General features: G+C 40.4%; 1 protein-coding gene across 2 annotated transcripts in view; it reads left to right on the top strand.

The window, feature by feature from the left end:
* LGR5 (leucine rich repeat containing G protein-coupled receptor 5) overlaps positions 1 to 23,181 on the top strand; it is a 118,729-nt gene that overhangs the window by 58,160 nt on the left and 37,388 nt on the right. For both annotated transcript variants that reach the window (XM_081822076.1, XM_081822077.1), the window contains exons 3-4: positions 9,131 to 9,202; positions 16,635 to 16,706. In XM_081822076.1, coding sequence (XP_081678202.1) covers positions 9,131 to 9,202; positions 16,635 to 16,706 — 144 coding nt within the window. The remainder of the gene's footprint in view (positions 1 to 9,130; positions 9,203 to 16,634; positions 16,707 to 23,181) is intronic.

Below are 23,181 nucleotides of genomic sequence, written 5' to 3' on the forward strand. Positions count from 1 at the left end.
AAATAAAATAAAATATGTCCTACAGGAAAGTTGACTCTGGACTGAAGTAATTAAGGGAAGCTTCACAAAGGAGTTAATATTGTGGTTAAAGAAACCATAGGACTTTATGCCCACTGAAGTATTATTCTCTGTTACCCTGAAGAATTCATTTATTCTCTCCAATGGTCTTAGTCTTTGAACCTTGAAATCTGAATATTTTTATCCTAATAATGAAAACAAAATGGACAGTTCATAAATCCACAAAAAAAAAAGAAAGATTTCTGACTGGATTTGACCAATTGGATGTGCTTAACTTTTGGAGGAGGGGTGGAAACCACATTTTTTTGAAAATCACAATTTCTTGAGGCATATTAGGAAAGACACTTATTTCCTCTGATGGGAAGAAAAACAGCTGATAGAATTTCATAATGCTTGCATCCAAGACTGCTAAATAGGCTTCAGCACACCTTACCAAAGATGAATACCAGTGGGTTAAACTCTAAGCATCTGGGCCTTTCTGACTAGCACGGACATCTTATAAAATAAAACCCACCATGGTGAGCTTGGTCAAGTACAATGATGATGCATTACTGTCTGCAGAGATAAGATTAGTAGAGTACATCTGACTGTGAGTTTCATCCTATTTATGTCTAAGTCTTCATCATCCAGACACTTGGCTCCTTTAAGCATAACCCAAAGCCACACTCATCAATGGGGTGGCCCCAAAAGCAATAAGAGCACTTAATCAATAGAGTTGAGTCACGAATAGCCAATCTGAATTGACTATGATGTTGTTTTTTCATATGAGAATATTTTGACACATCGTACAGAAATAGGAGACTTCAGAGATTTTATGTTTAAGTGATAGTTTACAACTATTCAGGTAAATCTCAACTCAGAAGAGTGAAAAAGAAGTTTAGAAATAGTAAGAGTCACTGAAAATTCATGTCAGAAAATCACAGAGAAGGAAAATAGTCCCAGAAAACTGGAAATCAGCAAGTGTCATCCAGAGCTTCAGAACTGGAAGAGGGAGGGAAACTACTCTGCCATCAAGCCTGATGTTAGCTCTCACCAAATTTCTAGAACAAATTAATTTTGCAAGTATAGAATGTGTGCTGTCCGGGTCTCATGTACTTGATAAAAAAGTTGGAAAATAAAGCAGTAATTTCTAGGAGCCAGCCTGAATTTGCTAAATAGTCAGAAGTGTCTTCTTTTATTTTATTTAATTTATTTATTTATTTATTTATTTATTTATTTATTTATTTATTTATTTATTTATTTTTTAGAGAGAGTGGGTATAGCAGAGGAAGAGGTAGACAGAAAATCTCAAGCAGACTCCCTGCACGGAGCCCAACTCAGAGCTCCATCTCACGACCCTGAGATCATGACCTGAGCAGAAAATCAGGAGTCTGACTCCTAACGGACTGAGCCACCCAAGCGCCCCAGAAATGTCTTCTTTTAAATCATAAGGGTTATCACATTCAAGTTCATTCTCTCTGATTATTTAAGCAGCCCTGCTGTTACATAACTTCTATGCTCCCTAAGAGAAGACTAGATTACATTTAAATAAAACTGGGAAAGCTACATAAAACCTTTCTGAGCTTTGGTATCTTTACCTACAAAATATGGAGTGTAATAATCTCTGATCTACCTCCTGATATGAAGTATGGGAAATGCTTTTAAAATGTTACATGGGGGCTGGGGGGCACCTGGGTGGTTCAGTCGGTTAAGTGTTGGACTCTTGGTTTCAGCTCAGGTCATGATCTCAGGGTCATAGGATTGAGCCCCACATTGGGCTCCATGCTCAGCAGGGCGTCTGCTTGAAGATTCTCTCCCTCTGCCCTCCCCCAACGCACACTTGCTCCCCGCTCCAAAATAAATAAATAAATAAATAAATCTTTTAAAAAAATGTTACATAGGGGCACCTGGGTGGCTCAGTCAGTTAAGCATCTGACTCTTGATTCTGGCTCAGTTCATGATCTCAGGGTGGTGAGATGGAGCTCCATGTCAGGCTTCATGCTTAGCAGGGAGTCTGCTTGAGATTCTCTCTCTCCCTCTCCTTCTGTCCCTCCACTCCCCCCAAAAAAATAAATCTTTAAAAAAATGTTATGTAAAAAATGATAAAATAAAATGTTAGTAATGTGTAATAAAGAAATCCTATAATAAACAAGAAGAAAACAGGAGGGTAGAGGGAGGATGAGGGGGGAAAGAATGAAGGTAAGTAGGAAATGCACATGTAACAGAAAAACAATTTGAGGGCAGAAAAAACTTCTGTGAAAGAACCCTATCATTTTTTTTTTAAGCTTTTATTTATTTATCTGACAGACAGAGACACAGCAAGAAGGAACACAAGCAGGGGGAGTGGGAGAGGGAGAAGCAGGCTTCCTGCCAAGCAGGGAGTCCGATGAGGGGCTTGATCCCAGGACCCTGGGACCATGACCTGAGCCAAAGGCAGACGCTTAACGAATGAACCACCCACCCCAGAACCCTATCATTTTAAAAGAATAAGTGAAATGAGACCCAGGGAAGTTAAGGGACTTTTATTAAGCTTTACTGTACACTAAGGGTAAGAAGGAAGAAAACCAAAAAGGGAAAGGGGGAAAAAAAAACAACCCTAAGAATTACAAGGCAAAAGTTTCTCACAAGAACTGACCCAGGAGGCCTGGTAGAACTTGCCAGGCCCTCTCACTTAGCTCTGCAAATGCTCTTCTGCCTTTGGAACTCCGCCAGGGAAACCCACGTTGGAGCATGGTTCCCCGCACAGTAATTTTCCTGAGGCTCTCAGCCAGAGCACAGGGTCAAACACCCCTTCCACTCACCGTGCACACTCCATTTTACCCACATGCTTCTCCCTCTCCATGCCAACATCCAGAGGGGAGAAATCAGAGATTAGAGGTCGCATCTGATTGCTTTGCTCTCGTCCCTGCATTTTTTACAAAATGAAGCTACCAAAAAAAAAAAAAAAATCCTTTAGATTTCTTTAGAGATTCAAACTATCATAGAGATTAAAAGAAACATAGACTCTCAAAGATATTTTAATTGGTTGTTAAACACCAAAACATCTACTCATTTGATTTAGTTGAAGAGGCATGTGTCTCCTATAACTTGTTTTTTTTCTTTTTATGGTAGCTGAGTCAGTAACACTAACAACAGCGGGACAATATGAGTCTTACATGTGGAGCAGTATCTTTAAGAATAAATACGTTTTTTAGATCATATAAAAAATATAAAAGTTTTCCTTAATAAGGTGTATCTTATTATAGAAATGAAGATGATGGAAGAGATATTCCCATGAAATAATTTTAGAAACAGGAAAAAAAAATCCAACTCTCAGACAAATGGTATGTGGGTCTCTGGGGTTGGAACATAGTTGCCAGAGATTTGTTAGTTCAGATTGTCACAGGAAAGATTTGTGTGCAGTTCTAATTATTCATGTATTCATTTGAGAGCCGTTTCCCCCCTATAGTCTATATGTATTTAATTTTAGAATTACTAAAACCGTCCCACATGGTAAAGAAATGAGAAGGATCCAATGATTTCCTTAAACTGTTGTTTTTTGTCGATGAGATAGATCTTCCACCAGCCCTGCAAATAGCTAAGAGCACATCATAAATTCCTTTAAGACAAACTCCCCTCATAACACAGGTTCATGGTTCCACAGGTTAGTTCTGAATACAGACTCAAGGGCTCTGAAAGTCCTTGCCCAGAAAAGAAAATGCGAGAGAAGTAAGCTAGATGTCAGGAAATGTAACAGAAAAGTATCTGCCCTAACAATAATTTCAACTAATAAAATAAATAAAGTTTTTACTCCCTCGTTTTCATTTCCAAAGTCAACGTCTCAGGAACCATCGAAGCTACGTGATGACAATGGACACATGAGCAGCAATAGGAGTTAAGCATTCATTTGAAAGCTGTGCCCTAGTATGGTGATTAACATAACATAATAAAAAAAAAAAAAAGAAGGAAAGCTGTGCCCTAGAACTCCGAAATGTACTGTTGAAGTTAGGACCGTGAACAGGGATAGTTAGGGACTTTTTGGCGAAAATAACCGTTCTTAGTCAGCCCAGTCTGATTAGTTAAGTCATATGTGATCATCAACCAAGCCTGAGTCTGTCTTAATTCACTAAACAGCTCTTAGTCACACACAGTTCATTACTTCAGTGTTACACGTAGTACTTTGGGTAACTAGGCAAATGACCGTGCGTTACAGATAATATAACCATAAATGTAAAATGTTGCTCTTTTTTGGCTGCCTACATGTCGCCCTGCCCCTAGTGGGTTGCCTGGTTGGATTTTTCTTTCTTCTGCACCAGATCCCACCACGTCTGGCCACCTCTGCCCTGGGGCGCTACAACAGCATCTCCCACAGCATCTCCCACCTGAACTGCTCCGGTCACCCCTGTGGCTTCCACTCCACTCTCCCCTTTAAGAGCTCCCATCAGAGGGACCACTTTATTTTTCTTTGAAGATTTTATTTATTTATTTGTCAGAGAGAAAGAAAGCGCAAGCAGGGGGGACGGCAGACAGAGAGAGAAGCAGACTCCACACAGCAAGGAGCCCAATGCGGAACTCGATCCCAGGACCCTGAGATCATGACCTGAGCCGAAGGCAGACGCTTAACCAACTGAGCCACCCAGGCACCCCCAGAAGGACCACTTTAAAACAGAAGACTGATCGCATCCCCTCTCCTGGCCAGAGTCCTTCCCGTGGCCTCCAGAACCCTGCGTGAAGTGGCCCTGGACACCTCTCCACACTCCCACTCCCCGCCCCAGCACTCGCTCCCTGTGTCATTCCACCCCAGCCCTGCTGGCCTCCTCACAGCTTCGGGACCCCCCCCCCAGGCCCACTCCCAGTGCGGGGCTCTTGCACGACTTTCCCTTCACATACATACCTGCATGTCTCAGGCCTCTGCTGAAATGCCCACTCAGCAGACAGGCTTCCCTGATATCAGATCTGAAAGAATCGCCCACTGTCCTCCACATTGCTCTCATCCCCTCGCCTTGGATGTTTTTTTCAGAGTCTGTTTTGTGTGGTGGTCTTCCTTTGTGTTTCCGTTAATGACCATCTCTCCACATTAGAAAGGGAGCTCCGTGCGGTCAGCATCTTTACCCATCTGGGGATCACTGCTGCATCTCTGCACCGACCGCAGCGCCCGCACAGGGCAGGCCCTCTGTCAATACTTGTCGGATCTGCAAAGATTGCTTGAAGGAATGATAAAATAAACGTCTTCCGACTTTAGCGTGACTGTTCGAAACAGCAACATGCAATGGCTGTGAGCGTTCAGGGGTGCCAAGAGCAAGCTCATGATATAAGGACAAAAGGGAGATGAGGAGAGGAGAGTGGATGTGGCAGTTTGGAACGGTTTTGCAAACATGGCTCCTCAAGCCCGGCATCTAGAAAGGTCTCGAACAGCGGAGGTTTACTAGCCTTGCCAGCGACATAATCCTTTGATCACGGACTTGTTTGCAGAGAGCAACAAGGGATCACACTGATTCTGTTACTCATCCGAAGAGGACGCCAGGGCGAGGGGACCGCTCTGCTCCCTAAAGTCACCCAGGGGCTCGGGTTCCTTCTGGCTCTTTTGCTGCCCTTGTTTTGCCTTCGGTGGAGTGTTCTCCACACCAAAATCCTTAGTGTTGTCTCACCAGTACCACTTCTGCAGGAATTTCCTGTAATAGACAAAATTGGGGGTAAGCAGATTCCTTCTAAGGAGGTGACACGGGAGTTTTCACACCTCACTTTCATTCACACCCAAACTTGGTTGCATTACCACGTTTAGACGCAAGGAAGGCTGGGAAGTGTAGTCTCTGGCTGGGTGACCACACACTCTGCTAAAACTCCGGGTAGGGGGTACTATTCTAGAAGGAGGGGGCCGTGGATGCCGGGGACAGTTAGTCATCTCTACTCAAATGATTAGTTGGACACTACTGGGGCAGCCTGTTCTGTTTCAGACACTATGCAAGGCCCTATAATGGATACAGAAAGAATTCCCACTTTCAGGGGAATGTGTGTGACAAGACAGGTACACGCTGTCACACAAGGTAGCCAGCAAACCCATAGAGAGGCAGAAAGTGCTACCAGAGTGGTTCAAAATAGAGAGCTGGCCCATCCATTTGGAAAGCTAAGAAATGAAATTGCTTTGAGAGACAGCAAGGGAGAGGAGGAAGAACATTTTAGATAGAGCAAAGGGCCAGAAGGGAGATGGTGGACGGCACAGCTAAGAAAAGCAAGCCTCATAGTTTCGTTGAGCTACATCATAGAACACAGATCAGGGAATTATGGAGAGGAAGCTGAGGACTTTGCATTTCTTTTCATTTGTGAAGGGTTTTGAATAGGGGAGTGATATAATCAGAGTTGGCTTTGCAAAGATGGTGGTGGACACAGAATGAGTGGGCGTAGGGAGGGATTCAGTGTGGGAGACTGGATGGAAGGCCAGTTGTGATAGTCTAAAGAGGGTTTTCTAGTAAGACAACTTTATAGGAAATAAAAAAAACACTTCTGAAACCACCCTGGTTAAATATTAGCTGAATTCCATGTTATTGGCATACATTTATTGAATGCCTTACTATGCTCTAGGCTAGTGGCCTTCAAACTTGTCTGACCCTATACAGGAAGAAATCCATTTCTTCCCCTCAATCCAGTTTCACAAACATGTTTCAAAACAAAGCTTTCATAAAATGATACTTTTCTACTAGAGTAGAAAATGCAATCTGTTGTTTTTCTACTCTCTTTTTTTTAATTCTATCCCAAGCCACTAAATTTATTTATAGTTTGAGAAAGACGTCTTTAGGCACCATGAGGAAGGCAGGAGGAGTACCATATAAGAGCTATCTGAATCTTAACAAAATTATATTTGTTAAGAGAAGGAAAATAGGCACAAACACAAGTAAACATAAGATGAGAGAGAGAAGTCCTAGAGTTCAGGAGCTAGAAGGGACCTGAGTAGCTACCTTATCTTACTGTTTCATGTAATTAGTGAGAAAATGAAACTCAGAAGTATAAACTTACTTAACAGCTCACAGCAAGTTGGTGGTGCAGACCCGAAATAGGCAGACCTTCTTGGCAGATTCAAGTCTCTTGTTATATATTTTAAAATTAAAAAAAAATAAATAAAAGCAAGATTACAAAAATTGTGATACATTTTCATTTTAAGTCAATTTAATTTGGATCGAGCAAATTATGCTTTCTGATACACATACCAAAAATGCTATTCAGAGGTGCTGCTTGTGAGATAATATTTATTTCAATACTCACAGCTTGGTGGTGGTGCAGACTAGCCCTGGGACACATATTTGAAGTTGTATGCTGAATGGCTTATTTCAGTCCCGTCGGTGGAGCTCAACGGAACTGAATTATCTCTCATTTGGAGATAATATCAAAATACAAATTTGAAGCTGTTCGGCCCTTCAGGAATAAGCACTAGTCCGAGTGGGCCACTCCACCCTTTTACTCCAACCTCCATCTCTTTTAAGGAAACATGAGGGTGTCTTGATTGCTGGTTTTACCCACCCTTCTACAATGTGATCAGCTCCTTAAAATGTTCTGTGCTCTTCTGAGTCACTGTGTTGTTCTCGGATTTTCCATTTTGTGGAACCATCTAACACCTGAGGTTATGGCTTTGATGTGATTGCCAAAAAAGTACTGAACCAGGTGCTTTCGGTACCACACCTTGTCCATCTTTTTGCGTAAGTTCTCACCCTGACTGTTTCCCACTTAGAAAAATATTATATACTCTTTCAATTTTACCAGTTAATGATGTCAAAACTTTCTACTAAATAAACCTTACTAATGTCTCTCATACTGAACACTCTTTATTGTTTTCAATTTTTTAAGCATAATACCATTTTGAAATACAATTCCAATTAAACCATTGATTAAAATATTCTACCCTTTTCTGATAGAGTTTAGAAAAAACTGACTGTGAATGTAGTGATCCGAAGGAGCACGTGCACCCCAATATCTATAGCAGCAATGCCCACAATAGCCAAACTATAGAAAGAGCCTAGATGTCCATCAACAGATGAATGGATAAAGAAGATGTGGTGTATATAGACAATGGAATATTATGCAGCCATCAAAAAAATGAAATCTTGGGGCGCCTGGGTGGCTCAGTTGGTTAAGCGACTGCCTTCAGCTCAGGTCATGATCCTGGAGTCCCGGGATCGAGTCCCGCATCGGGCTCCCTGCTCGGCAGGGAGTCCGCTTCTCCCTCTGACCCTCCTCCCTCTCATGCTCTCTGTCTCTCATTCTCTCTGTCTCAAATAAATAAATAAAATCTTAAAAAAAAAAAAAAAAGAAATCTTGACATTTGCAATGACGTGGGTGGAACTAGAGGGTATTATGCTAAGCGAAATAAGACAATTACCATATGATCTCACTGATATGTGGAATGTGAGAAAGAAGGCAGAGGATCATAAGGGAAGAGAGGAAAAAAATGAAACAAGGTGAAACCAGAGAGGGAGACAAACCGTAAGAGACTCTTAATCTCAGGAAACAAACTGAGAGTTGCTGGAGTGGAGGTGGGTGGGAGGGATGGGGTGACTGGGTGATGGACATTGAGGAGGGTAGGTGCTATGGTGAGCACTGTGAACTGTGTAAGACTGTTGAATCACAGACCTGTACCCCTGAAACAAATAATACATTATATGTTAATTAGAAAAAGAAAAAACTGACTGTGATAGTCTGCATTCTTATTTGCCAGATTTAGCAAGAAAGTTGGGTATTTTGTGGGATAATTGTAACGGAAATATACTCATGTTTGATTATCTGATTTATTTAGGCTTCTACAGAAAAACTGTAAAAATCATGTGACAATCACAGTTTGACATTACAATTTTTGAAGATTATTATACGGCGCTAACTTTTGTATAAAATTTTTTAGAAAGGAGAGCTACATATATAGTCTAAGCTATTAAATGATTTCGTGTAAAAATAGATAATTTATCATATTTCTTTGTAGGCACTTCTTTTGCCAGCCTTTTGATTAGAAATTTACAGAAGCTTTTCAAAAAATATATCAGGACAAAGTTCTCTACAGTTGTTTTTGGCATTTGTGGTTTGAACAAAATTCTGTTGCATTTCTTAACAACTAAATGAATTCCACATGAAGAGAACTATGCTCACTGTCTCTCTTCTCCCTTGAAACCCACAGACGTCTTGCCGGAAATGCTTTGACATACATTCCCAAGGGAGCATTCGCTGGCCTTTACAGTCTTAAAGTTCTGTAAGTAAGCAGGGTCTTATTTGTTATATTTATTTTTTATTTGTTATATTTCTGCTTTTAGTGTCAAGTGGATGCTAATTAACTTGTAAAGACTGAATCCCTCTAATAAGCTATTTAGAACCATCGGCTAATTCACTTAAAATCAAGTCTACTTTTTTGGTACCATAGGACCGCATTATACCTGGCTGGATTCATGTGTGAAAAAACTGTCCATCCCTCCTGTTCTAATTTAATTTCTAAAATTGCCTCTAAAGAAGCAACTTACCAAATTAGACTTTTAAGAAGCTCTTTCCCTTTCCTTTTGGGTAATGAAGTTGGGGACAGTTTCTTGAATCATTCTGATCACCAAGTGAATAAATCATTATGATGCTGACATAATGAGATCACAGCCTCAAAACATTTGTCATGCTTGTTTCCTTATAATGCACTGAATAAGGATTAGCTAAAACACAACCAAGTTTATATTCCACTTGTGAATAGAGAAAAGCCGAGTGCGTAACAGATACATTGAGTAGTTATTTAATTGAGAATTATTCATTCATTGAGACTTGTAAAAGCAGTATTCTTATTATTTAATACCCAACTTCCCAGTTTGTTCATCAGAAAACTCATTATTATTGAATACCTCCTTCTAGTACTCATTGCTTAATTTCTTTCACTTTATTCTGTGTGGGAAAAAAAATCACCTAGGTAGAGAAAATAGGTAGCATAAGTTGAAAGTCATACCACAAAAATTTTATCTCAGAGAATATCCTGAATTTACTTCCTTTCTTTGAGATAAAAGTTATGAACTCTAAGAAGGCATTTCATATATTTCTCCTTAATGGAAAATGTATTTCATTGACCTGAGGGATACAGAGGCTATTAGAAAAGCAGTTTTATTTAAATTCAACATTTTGTTAAAAATCAAATTTAACAGCAGAACCATCGCTTGGTCTGCTTTGGCGGTTGAGTTTGGTCCCCCCTGCCGTTGTTTTTTCTATTAGGCAGAAATATTTTTAAGTTGTCCTATTACCAAATCCTCATGTTAATTCATTATGTGGTAAAATTCTGAGCTGTAGCACCAACTCTTTAATGCACCTATATCTCCATGAACTCAGCAAACCATTCAAAATGCATCAGAAATAAATCGAGTTTAGGTAAGACAAATAAAATGATGTTTTTTCAATGTTGAGATATATACCACAAAGCATTTTGGATACTTGTTAGATAAGTTATACTATAATCAATTATTTTAATTCACTTAACAAAATGTATTTTGGGTGTACTGAGCTAGAGAGAGAGAGAGAAAGTTTGTGTGTGTGTGTGTGTGTGTGGCATTGAACAGATTATTGCTAAAAATACGAAGATCAGTAAGTATGGTCCATACCCTTGGAGAGTTTATACTGTAGTGATAGGTTGTGGGATCAGGATAGTAGGACAAACACAAACAGATCTCTGATTCATCTGAAAAGCGTGTCTAGAGATATATGCAGGGCACTGTGGAACTCCAGAGGTTGGGAAACATTTAGTCTGGTCTGATGGTTCAGATTTGCTTCCTGTAAGAGATAGAAAGGGTCCTGGTCCCAGAGATCCTGCGTGTCATGTCAAATATGCATGGGCATGATCGTGTTCTAGGCGTGATGAGGAACCAGGGAAAAGTTGTAAGCACAGGCATGGCAGTTTCAGACTTTGCAGATCTCTGTCCATGTGAAGAGGGATCTAGAGGAGCAAGACCCCTGCCAGGAATTGAATTCACTCTTCCTTTTACTTTGCTGACTTAAACACTAATATTCAATGAGCAAACTCAATCGTCAAATATTTTGAAAGTATTTTGGTAGGAGAACAATGATTCTCAACCATGGTCATTCTGCCTGCCACAGAGTGTTTTGGAAACTTGTGGGGACGTCTTTGGTTTTCCAGATGATTGGCATGAAGTAAACTGTCCTGTGATGTGCTACTCAGTATCCATCTAGACCTCTAATCTCATTTCCCTGTTCTTGTCCAGAATAGCTTCTGCTCATGGTGTTTCTCTCATGCCCAGCCTTATTCATTAAAAGGAGAGGCAAACATCTGACTCGTTCATAAATATGTCTCCTATCTGAACATCATGTGTGTAATGATACATGTATCACTTTATTATAAATCTCTTTTATTTGTCCTTCATAATATAGTTAGGGCAGTACATTATATTGATCTTTTCCTTCAAAATGATGTATGTAAATAGGCTATATTTTAATGAATTTTATCTAAATATAAGAGATGAGGTATTATAAAATATTTGGTATTAAAGGGAGAATTGGGTCCAATAGGGTTAAGACCGAACTAGAGGTAAAATGCAGAAGAAGACAAGTCTGTTTCTATGCTCATGACAACTCTTCCAAATGTTTTATAAAGTCCAAAAGTCATTGGAAGAAAGAAGTAACTGATTACAGTATAGCATGGTAAGAAAGGTAATATAAAAGTTATATTCATCTGGGTCTCTGACCAGCTTAGAGAAGATTAAAAAAAGAGAGAGAGAATAGTAAGCCAGTCCATTGAGAAAATAAAGATAGCAACAGCCCTCCTTGACTAGGACTCTGTTATATCTGAAATCTTGCTACTGTGAACTCTGGAAGATCACTAATATTTAAGATTTCCTCTGTATATTGGCCTCATAAAAAAAATAAGTTATTGGTTCTGCATTGCAAAATACCCAGTCCAGTGGAATTCTGAACCAGGCTCTCTTCAACCAAGGTTCATTTTCTTGTGTAAGCTATTCAGTCAAGGAATGGCTTCTCATCCTGCCCCCCAGCACAAGAACCAAAGCCATGTGGAGGTGATGGGTAAAACTAACCGGGGAAAAGTACAAGTAGCCAAAATTCTCTCATTCCCACGTAGACTTACAACAGAGTCTCAGCAGTTACTTGATATCTAAACACAGAACAATTAGGCAGAAGGAATACCAAAGGATCAAGCTATCGATGTGATGAAGACCCCTTATAACATATGATTTCATCTCCCTCTGCTGCACTGTACCTGTTCTCGGTTAGTCCTGTTGGCAAAAAAGATAACCAAACATTGTGTTATTAAGAAGCATGGGATGCTGTAGGAAATAGTGAATATTTTAAATTTTAATAATTTAAATGTATTTAGATTTTTTTTCTCCTTTTTTTTGTTTTTTTGTTTTTTATTTTTTTTTTGTTTCTTTTTTGTTTTTTGTTTTATTTTTTATTTTGTATTTAGATTTTTAATACATTTTAAAATAAATTTTAAAAATAAAAACATTTTTAAATTTTAATATTTTAAAATCAGGGAAAGAAATTAAGAAAATATGCAACCATCCTTTGTCTCTAGAGAAAGTGCTTTATTTTCTTTTGTCCCCCGTAAGCGAATGATAAAAAACGAAGCTAAAAGTGCCGAAACGCATATTCAGTTTACAGTGCTTTCTGCTTATATTCAATGCACTGAATAAAGGAATATTTGCAAAAGAAATCAGCAGCCATGTTGTGAATGCTTTCTGTTTTAATTGCACTCCATAGTGCTGTAAACCCTTTAATTGTTTTGTCTCCCACTAGGATATCTTAAACAAAAACAGAATTTTCTAATTAACTCACTGGAGACTTATAAGGATATAATGGAGATAACTTGCTCTTGTTTTGTTATTTAAAAGTAATTAAACAAGTTATTTTAGGAAGAGCTCAGGACTTAAGTGATTTTTTTAAATTGCGTTTTTGGTATTTTTCTGGCAGAAGTAGTTCAAAAATTAAATTGCTGAGTGGTAGTTCAGGGGTAGTTTAAAAATTATCATTAGCAAACCTCACCTAAGTTCTGTTTTCTGAAACCAGATATATGAAACTTCGGAAAAAGTTTGCAACTACTTAATGAAGGAAAACCATCTGAATATCTCTTATCCTCTACTCCAATTTTCCAATTTTTTAGGAATTCCACATTTTAATAGTTTCACTGTTTGGTTAGTAAAGCATAGAAAGACTATTCAATAAATACTTTATAGAGTAATATATTACCTACAAAGTTTAGACATCAATTAAGTCCATTGTCTGTGTCTTACCATCATTTAAACTTATCACTCAATTAATGAGTGACTTAGAAGACATTCTATGGAGTTAAAATTATATAATATATTAAAACTACTTAGAAAAATGTAAAATAACCTAGAAATGTAAAATGTTAATATTCAGGTAAATTATGCAAAATATGGAATTCAAGCTACAATTTTCCCAATTCCCTAACAGGTATGTGAAGCGTGAGATCTTTCTAAAACTTGACTTTGTTCATAAGGAACCAATACATTTGACAATCTTGATTTATGAAATGTTAGTTGAATTCAAGTTTAACAATGAAATTATTTCAGCAAACTATTGGAATACAAGTGACATAATTCTATTCTTTATTAAACAGTCTCAGACATGATAAGAAAAGTATAAATTTTATGACCTTTAAATATTTTTCATGTCTTATTTGTATACAAATTCACATTTGTATATATGAAAGTGTTATAAACACCTTCATATTTTAATCCTCAAACACCTCATCAATCAGATGATCTTATTCTATTCCCATTATACAGATAAGTGACCAAAGGTCAGAGAGATTAAATGGTTTGCTCCCTAAGACTCAAAACTTAGGCCTTATCTCCAAGGTCAATATAGCCTCAAGTTTAGGTGAAAATACTCTACCAGAAATCACTTAGTCTAGCATAGGGTGGTTCTCAGGTGTAGCACCTTGCCCTCCAGCACTAGTATCACCTGGAAGTTGGTTAGAAATGCACATTCTCTGGCTCTTACCCAGATGTACTGGACCAGAAACTTTGAGGGTGGGGCCCAGCACACTGGGTTTTAACAAGTCTTCCAGTGGAGTCTGATGAACCCCAAAGTCTGAGAACCACTGGCACAGATTTTTTTTTCTGCCCGTTTTATTTTCTGGTTAATTAAAATGTCATATCCAGTATGATCTCATTATATTGTTTTGACAAGGAGTCTGTCAATTCATACAGAAAGGGCCGACCTTTATGGAATGCTTACCGTACAGCAGGGATTGTTCTGTGTACGTTCACTCATCAGATCATCGCAGGAAGCCCTCGGGTGGGTATTATCATTGGTCACTGAGATGTGGAGAAACTGGATGATTTCCCCGAGGCCACTCTGCTAGTGGCAGGGAAGAGGTGGACAGATTCAAGAACCCATTGTCTTACCCATGCCTTAATCAGACCATACACCATACAACCTGAGACTGGACATTCAGCAAATATGCCTCAAGAGAATGCTGCAAAGTGCAGTGGAACGTACATCAAGTTCAGAGTTAGACATACTTGGGGTTGGATCCTAACTAGGCATCTTATGAAAAGAAACTTCCATTGTGGAGAGGAGAGAACCAGGCACATTTTTTCAGAGATTCAAATATAAGTAGTAGCCTCCTCAGCAGAAATATTTCTGTAAAATGTCTGCTTTCCTAAAATAGTCTTCTGCCTCTGGCTTACAGAGACCATGAAATACAGAGGGAATGGCTGCGAAATTATGGTGTTATAAACATTTATGAATAAGATATCAAAATACAAGGAATCTAATGGGAATTTTTTTTCCTTGCTATTTCCCTGCTAGCAATGATATATTTTTATTTCATTGTTACCGGGTGTTTCTGTTCTGTAGTCCTCACATTCTGAAACTGTTGAATCCAGGCGAACAAAAGCACAAAACTTCACAAAAAGAATTTAGTTTCTATTAAAATATGACCACACACACAAGAAGAGAGAAGATTTTTAATAGCTTCCTACTGTATCCATATTTCCATTTGTCTAATTTATATAGTCATCAGAGTGATCCTTTAAAAGCATAAATAAAACAAGTGTTGGTGAGGATGTGGAGAAAGGGGAATCCTCGTACGCTGTTGGTGGGAATGTCAATCGGAATAGCCTCTGGGGAAGACAGTATGGAGCTTCCTCAAAAAATTAAAAATAGAAATACCATATGTTCCAGTAATTCCACTATTGGGTATTTACCCAAGGAAAACAAAAACACTAATTTGAAAAGATATATGCACCCCTGTCTTTATTGCAATGTTATTTACAATAGCCAAGATATGAAAGTAACCTGTGTCCATCAATAGATGAATGGATAAGGAAAAGTGTGTGTGTGTGTGAGAGAGAGAGAAAGAGAGAAAGAAAGAGAGAGAGAGAGAATATTATGCAGCCACGAAAAAGCTGAGATCATGCCATTTGAGACCACGTGGATGGACTTAGAGAGTATTATGCTAGATGAAATAAATCAGACTGAGAAAGACAAATACCACATGATTCCACTCATAAGTGGAATCTGAAAAAATGAATAAACAAACAAAAAGCAGAATCAGGCCTATAAATACAGAGGACAAACTGATGGTTGCTGGGAGGTGGGGGGTGGAGATGGTGAGCAAAATCAGTGAAAGGAAGTAGGAGGTACAGGCTTCCAGTTATGGGATGAATAAGTCACAGGAATAAAAAGCAGAGCATAAGGAATACAGTCAATGATATTGTAATAGCGATGTATAAAGACAGATGGTTGCTACACTTGTGATGAACATAGCATGATGTAGAAACTTATACATCAGTAAGTTGTACACCTGAAACTAATGTTACATTGTATGTCAACTATAATCAAAATTTTAAAAAGGAAAAAAACATAAATTAGAGCATATCATTTCCCTACATAAACCCTTCAACAAGAGTTTCTCATCACACTTAAAGACTTATTGTGGCCTACAAGTCCTCCATGAGATGGCTCAGTTTCTCCCAGCCTCTTGCTCTCTCTCACTCCTCCTTTGCTGCTCCTTGAACGAGTCAAACAAGCTCCCACCTCTGGGCCTTTGCACTTACTCCTCCCTCTTCTCAGAAATTCTTCCCAGATGTTCACAGAATTTGCTCCATGACTCCATCCTAGTTTCCACTCAAGTATCACCTCCTAAGAAAGATCTTCCCTGACCACCTTTAAGATAAAAATCTCACCCCTTGGGGCACCTGGGTGGCTCAGTTGTTAAGCGTCTGCCTTCAGCTCAGGTCATGATCCCAGGGTCCAGGGATCGAGCCCCGCATGGGGCTCCCTGCTCAGCAGGAAGCCTGCTTCTCCCTCTCCCACTCCCCCTGCTTGTGTTCCCTCTCTCGTTGTCTCTCTCTCTGTCAAATAAATAAATAAAATCTTAAAAAGAAAAAAATCTCACCCCTTGTAGCTATCCATCCCAAATCCTTGTTTTGTTTTTTGTTCATAGTACCTATCACTTGTCTGATGTTATAGACACATCCATTAATTTTTAATTATCTTTTACTCCACACAGGAATGTAAGCTCCCTAAGGGCCAAGACTTGGTCTGATGCTCTGCTGTTTCCCTGACGCCTAGAACAGTGCCTGGCACTGCTACGGCCAATTATTATTAATTATTGTGAACCTTCTTTAATGTTTTTCTTCGTTTGTTTTCATGTGCAGTATGCTGCAGAATAATCACCTAAGACAGGTACCGATGGAAGCTCTGCAGAATTTGCGAAGCCTTCAGTCCCTGTAAGTATCAATTGCCAATGTTCTCAGGATGAATATGGGAAGGAGCACTGAAATGTCCAAATGACCATTTTCATAAATTCCTTGGTTGGGGACCATACCTAAAGAAGTTGTGAATGAGACTTTTCATTAGAGCAACAATCCTTCAAATCCTCATTAAACAATACGTGTGGGAGGGACCAGTGCTGGAGTTTGGAGTTTCAGGTCAGATACTCAGTCACAGCACCTGCAGTGAAAAGCCTCTTGGGTACGCTGGCATCAAGGGACAGAACGTCCAGGATCTTGTCCTGCCTTCCCCTGTAATATTTTAGTTCCGGAGTTCAAATCAGAGAGAATGCTTTCTCCTTTTATCTAGAAAAAGGAGTGTCAAAATCTAGACAGCTTAGCATCTTCAGTTTATTCTGTTTTCAGATGATCTGAGCTGCCTTGTAGTAAAATGTTTGCTGAGTCCAATACAGATTTAATTTTTCAAGTTCTGTATGTACCTCAGGGGTCCTCATATCTGTAAACTGAGATCTGATGGTATGTCTTGAAGCCTTGCTGCACAACTTCCCTATCGCCACACACAGACGTACAAGCATACAAACAGTCCCACAGAGAGACTCACACACACCTCAGCTACACACACAGACACACCCACAAACATAACACGGTGGTGGTGTTACTGTTCCTTATTACAAACACACAGTTTTCTGTCAGGAGTCTCCACTCTTCACTGATTTGGAATCTCTGAGTAAATAAAAATTAGTTATTTCTCACAAAAAGAACTTTCTTACGAGCTGGATGTTTTAGAGCTTGGGGTGTAGGCAATTATTCACGGTGATTATTTGGCAAGACTAAGCCATGAGCAGTTGGTTAGTAAATCATCTCATCAGAATGTATCAGTGTTTACAATCTATTGCACGATTTCCAATATATGCGTGTGTAATGTCCGCTTTTATCTTACTTAACACCTGTCAAACAAAATACTGGTTTCTGGTCTAGAATGCTGAGGGAGACAAATGCATTAAAAAAAGGCAAATAAATATTGCAGACTCTAGCTGAAAAGTATTATAAAGAATCCATCAGTTAATAACGGGGGCGCCTGGATGGCTCAGTCAAGTTGAACATCCAACTCTTGATTTCAGCTCAGGTCATGATCTCAGGGTTGTGAGATCGAGCCTGATGTCGGGCTCCACCCTCAGAGGGGAGTCTCCTTGAGATTCTCTCTCTCCTTCTCCCTCTGCCCCTCCCCCTCTCCTTCTCCAAAAAAAAAAAAGAAAGAAAAAAAAGGAATCCGTCAGTTAATAATTACATATAGTTTTTGCTTAATGCCTTTTACTGAGGTGATACAAGAGAAGGAGGAATGTGAGATTGAAGATGATACTTTCCTCCTTTGATCTTTTTTTTTTTTTTAAATGAAAGCAAATCTGTGCTTGAGACCATTTTAAGCTTTTTAGTCCAGTCAAACAAAGTGACTTCCTAGGTTTTCACGGGCCTATAGATAAACAAGCCCACAAGGGCCCCTTTGTGGCCTGGGACAGGTCTGCTGCCTTTTTAGGGGCTCCCTAAAGCCATCAGAGTATCACTCCTCCTTTATTGCACCAGCATTTTCCTAAAGGGATGGAGCAGTCAGAGAGGCGAAAGGCTCTCAAGTGGGGCTGTCTGTGTAAGGGCGCGGGGTCCAGGGGCTGCTTGAAAAACGAGATAATGGCAGTGGCCAATGGGAACTTTAAACAGCTGTGAGGCAGAAGATACAAGGATAAGAGTTTGTAACCAAAAGCCACTATCAGCTGAAAGAAGATCACAAACAGAACACACACAGAAGTGAACTCTTTGAGAAAGAGAAAACCATGAATCTTTTGTTCACCCAAACTGGGTGGTGCCTCTCTGATAAAGGTGTTCAGATTTGGTTTCTTACCGTCTCGATATTTACTGTTCACCAGGTGTCTCTTGCATTATGGTTTCTGATTCACAAAAAACAATGGTGTCTGAAACCTTATAAGTATGTGTTCCCTGTGAAAAAGCCAAGGGTTAACTTTCTATTTTGATGGTTATCGCATCTAGATAGACCCTCGGCCCCCAGTGCTCGCTGACTTTTATCGGCAGGCTGTGTAATGTTTGTGCAGCCGTCCCTTTGCCCGGAGCGCAGACGGACCCATGGGAGGTGCTGAATGTTGGCAGTGAGCGCTATCACGCCACATCTCACATTCTTTGTGCTGCTTGGATACAAGAATTAAGATTTGGCAAAGAGTATCATAAACATAGACTGAGCCACCAACCACACAGACACTGTATTGTACCAGCTGAAGGAGCCCCCCGGCCGGGTTTGCAGGTCGGGGCCACAGCGAGCCCTTTTAAAGTTTTACTGTTGTCCCAGATTCAGGGTGTTTAATAGTCCCTCTCCCGTTTCCTTTAAGCAGATCCGAAAATGAAAGCATTAGTTTTGAGAGGAGTGGTCATTACACACATACATTCCCTATGCGCCTTCCATTCATTTCCCTTCGAGATGCTTCTGTATCAATACAAGTAACAAAGAGGATGACACCTGTCTGCTCCCTGCTGCCCGCACCCGCACCCAGGACGCCTCCACTCAGTCCCCCGGCTCTTCTTGCACTGCAGTCAAGCCCTTCGCCTGCCCCTCAGCCCTTCTGGTCACGGTTCCTCTTCTTTCTCTCTCCGGAAGTCACTCTATTTCTCTTCACTTGATTATTTGCCTTGTGTTACACATTCGTGCTCTAAGCGGCAAGGGGCACTCCACGGGAGCTGTGAGCACATCAGCCCTGTGCGTGCCCGGCCCTGTCATCTCCAACGGGGGCTCCTCAACCCTGGCTGCGAAGGAGAATCATTCCGGAGAGGCTCAAAACCTGAGGCTGCACTCTCCCGAGTGTTTTCTAACTGGGGCAATTATAACATGAAGTGCTTTTTAAAGGAGGATTGGGAAGACTGGTGTCCCGCCGCGTTCCTGCAGGTGTTCGGCAGATATTCTTCCTGAACCATTTTCAAACCTGAAATCATAACCTCATCCATACTTTGCATTCCAGGATGAACTCATGATGTCCTTAAAATATGAAATAAAAGTCAGGGGTTGCGTTGTTTGTGTTTAATTGAAATAGCTCGGGTGCCTGGGTGGCTCAGTCGGTTAAGCGTCTGCCTTCAGCTCAGGTCATGGCCCAGGGTCCTGGAATCGAGCCCCACATCGGTCTCCCTGCTCCGCAGGAAGCCTGCTTCTCCCTCTCTCCCACTCCCCCTACTTGTGTTCCCTCTCTCGCTGTGTCTCTCTCTGTCAAATAAATAAATAAAATCTTAAAAAAAAAAAAAAAAAGAAATAGCTCACATCTGCCTATTAATTCTACTGACAGTCTGGGGCCGATGAAGATAGGAGGCCACATGCTGTGTATTACCCCGCTATCCGGATGTGTTCACCCCAGCGCGGGCACCTCCGAGATCTGCGGAGCGGTGGGCCTCATCTCTGTCTTACTTACTCAAAACTTCATTTTAACAAAAACCTCAGGGGATTGATATGGCTGCTGCCTTTGAGAAATGAACATTTTTATTGTTCTATGACACTAACAAGTGGTCTACAAACCAAAAGTGGCTGGTAACTACTGAAATAGATCTTTGGTATACTTTGCTCCTCCATATGGACTTGGCTGCATTGAAGATAGTTTAAGAAACCTGATAGGCTAAAATTGGTAATATTGCTGTGAGCAAGAAACGAATTGGACTCATGTTTCAAGAGATGTAATTTTCATTTATTTTACATAAACAAACGTTATTTGGCTTTGTTCATAATGAGAACACATAGGTACATTTGTGTTCTTGTAACTCTCTCCTGATGCTTGCAAGTTGTTTGCATAAAGAACAAGAGGTCAAGCCCATGTGCCGGAGCCCAGTATAGCCCAGAGCCTGCCCCCATACAATATGGCCATTTGCTTCTGACATGGTAATGACTGCCCAGACACCAGTTGGCTTTTTTGTAATGTAATCCAATATAACTTAATTTCCTTTCTGTTTCTTTGGAAGGGAATAGGAAATGTAATCAGAATTCACAATGAGTTGTATTTCACCAAGAAACGTTTGGCATAATAGTCATTTGAGGACCAGGTTCAGATTACAGTGATTTCATAGAAACTCAAACCTTAACCCTCCCATGCCCTCACACCTTTGTGTTGGTAGTTAAGAAATCGGTCTCTGAAAAAAATCAACTGCTTCGTTTGTGGGCAGTCATTAATGACGTTCAGTCATTTCCCCGTCATCAGTGAAGATGATCAAAGACAATGACATCTTCGTGTTTATCCAGTATTATTTATTACACGTTAGTTTTCATCCCAAGTCTCATTCTCACTAGAGAAACTAATTGGGTTGGTACATAGAAAATAAGAGAATTAGACATATCTTTAGTATTGTCTCTATTCTCCAATCGGCTGGTGTTCATCTTCAGAGGATAAGACATTGTTTTAAAACCGAAGAACATAAAACTCCTGCCTGGAACATGATCTGCCCGTGCATCTTGTGATCACACCTTCAGGCTGCGGACTCCACCCCCGGAACCCTGTGAAATATTAATAAATTCACCCACTCATTGTGATGGGGTTTTGCTGATAACAGTCCTAAAAAAGAGTAAGCGAGAGGACGAGACGAGGAGGAAGAGGCAGGGTGCTGAGCAGAAAGTCAGGCAAGCCTAGAACCAGCCAGTTTCCTCCCATTAATATCCAGGAGCCTATTGGGTTTCAGACCCTGGATAAAGAATGGGAAGGAAGTACACAAAAGACAAGGTGGTGTAACCAGACAAAAAGAATGCAGAGTGAGGTAACCAAGAGGATAAGTTTAAAAGATCAAAGTGGTTAAAAAACAAAACAAAACAATGGTTTTAGTATTAGTGACATTATTCCCTCCACTAAAATAGTCTCCAGAAAGAGAAATTACAAGCTTACACAATAAAAATCATGTTCAATAAATAAAAATTTGGTTTAGTTTGTTTTTTCACCAAGTGCCAACATATCAGATAGGTCTTGGGATGGGGGTGGACTCAGACATTCTAAAGCCCAAGAGTTTTGTCTGTCGCACTGTTGGGTGTTCACTTCACAGAACCACGTGCAAACCAGCACCCCATGAATTGTTATGAGGAGAAGTTTTCCTTGTCTCCCTCCCCCCATTTAAATAGGAGACAAAAACTATTTTTTTTAAAAGATTTTATTTATTTATTTGACAGAGAGAGAGACAACGAGAGAGGGAACACATGCAGGGGGAGCGGGAGAGGGAGAAGCAGGCTTCCCGCCGAGCAGGGAGCCCGATGCGGGGCTCGATCCCAGGACCCTGGGATCATGACCTGAGCCAAAGGCAGTTGCTTAACGACTGAGCCACCCAGGCGCCCCCATGAAAGCTATTTTCAAAGGTAAAGGCCTTCCCACGCAATGTTTACAGCAAGTCGGAGCACAGTCTTCAGAATCATATACGAAAAAAATGTGAATACTTAATGCAAGACCCCATGCCTGAGGCTTTCTTACATCAGGTTACCCGCCAGTGCCCTGATCAAATCCCGTCTAGGACAGCAGATAGATAAATAAGAGAGAACATAGATGTTATCCATGAGAAGTCAAATACCACTTTTTGTAGTCTTGTGATGAGAAATGAAGGTTCCCTTTGGAAAGCAGGTTAAACTCTTCAGAGAAGCTAAAGGGATGACACCAATCGGAAGGTGCATTGTGAGGGGGACAAAATGTTTCCCCCTCTTTGGAGGAGGTGAAATCTGTAAGGAGTTGTAAAAAGGCACGTGAAGAAACAGTAAAGCATGGGAACACTGCCAGGACAAAATCAGAAACACCCAGGGTGTTTAAACCCCCTTGGTTATAAAAGCAGCAGCCCCTGCTAGTTATGAAGTGCTTTTACCTGCAACGTTCCCCTCATCCTCGAAGCAGCCTCCCGAGGAAGGAGCGGAGATGATCCCTTCCTTTGTGAGGAGGAGGCAAAGAGCTCAAAGAGGTTCGATGACCTCCTCAAGGTCATATGGCTGGTAATGGAGTCAGGCTAGAGGTGAGTCTGGGATAAGAACTCTGGTCTCTTTAACTCCCAAATCTGCCCATTTTACTGCCACGCTATCTTGCCCCCCTCCAAAATCCACTGCCGAGAATGGGCATACAGCAGATGCACTAATCTGAGGGAAAAGGGCTTGACAGAATCACATCTTCCCTCTAGACCCATGTTGTGAAGGTTTACAGAAAGAAAGAAACTAGTAATGCTGCAGGACAGAAGTAAATAAGTTGAAGAAGGGAAGAGAACAATATTATTAAAGAGTGGGTCAGTCTGCCTTTTGTAGTGCTCCCTATGCATTCGGTTGTCTGTTCCCTCATTACCTGTGAGGTAGAATTTGTTTCCACTTTCTTGATAAGCAAGTAAATGGTATCTTGTCCCTATTGCAAAGGTGGAAGTTGATTAGAGAAAGACAAGAGGGAAGAACACTCCAGACAGAGGGAAGTATGCTGCACTAACTTGTCGT

Source organism: Leptonychotes weddellii, chromosome 5, assembly GCF_054177405.1.
Source record: "Leptonychotes weddellii isolate Sample4059 chromosome 5, ASM5417740v2, whole genome shotgun sequence".
Lineage (NCBI taxonomy): Eukaryota > Metazoa > Chordata > Mammalia > Carnivora > Phocidae > Leptonychotes > Leptonychotes weddellii.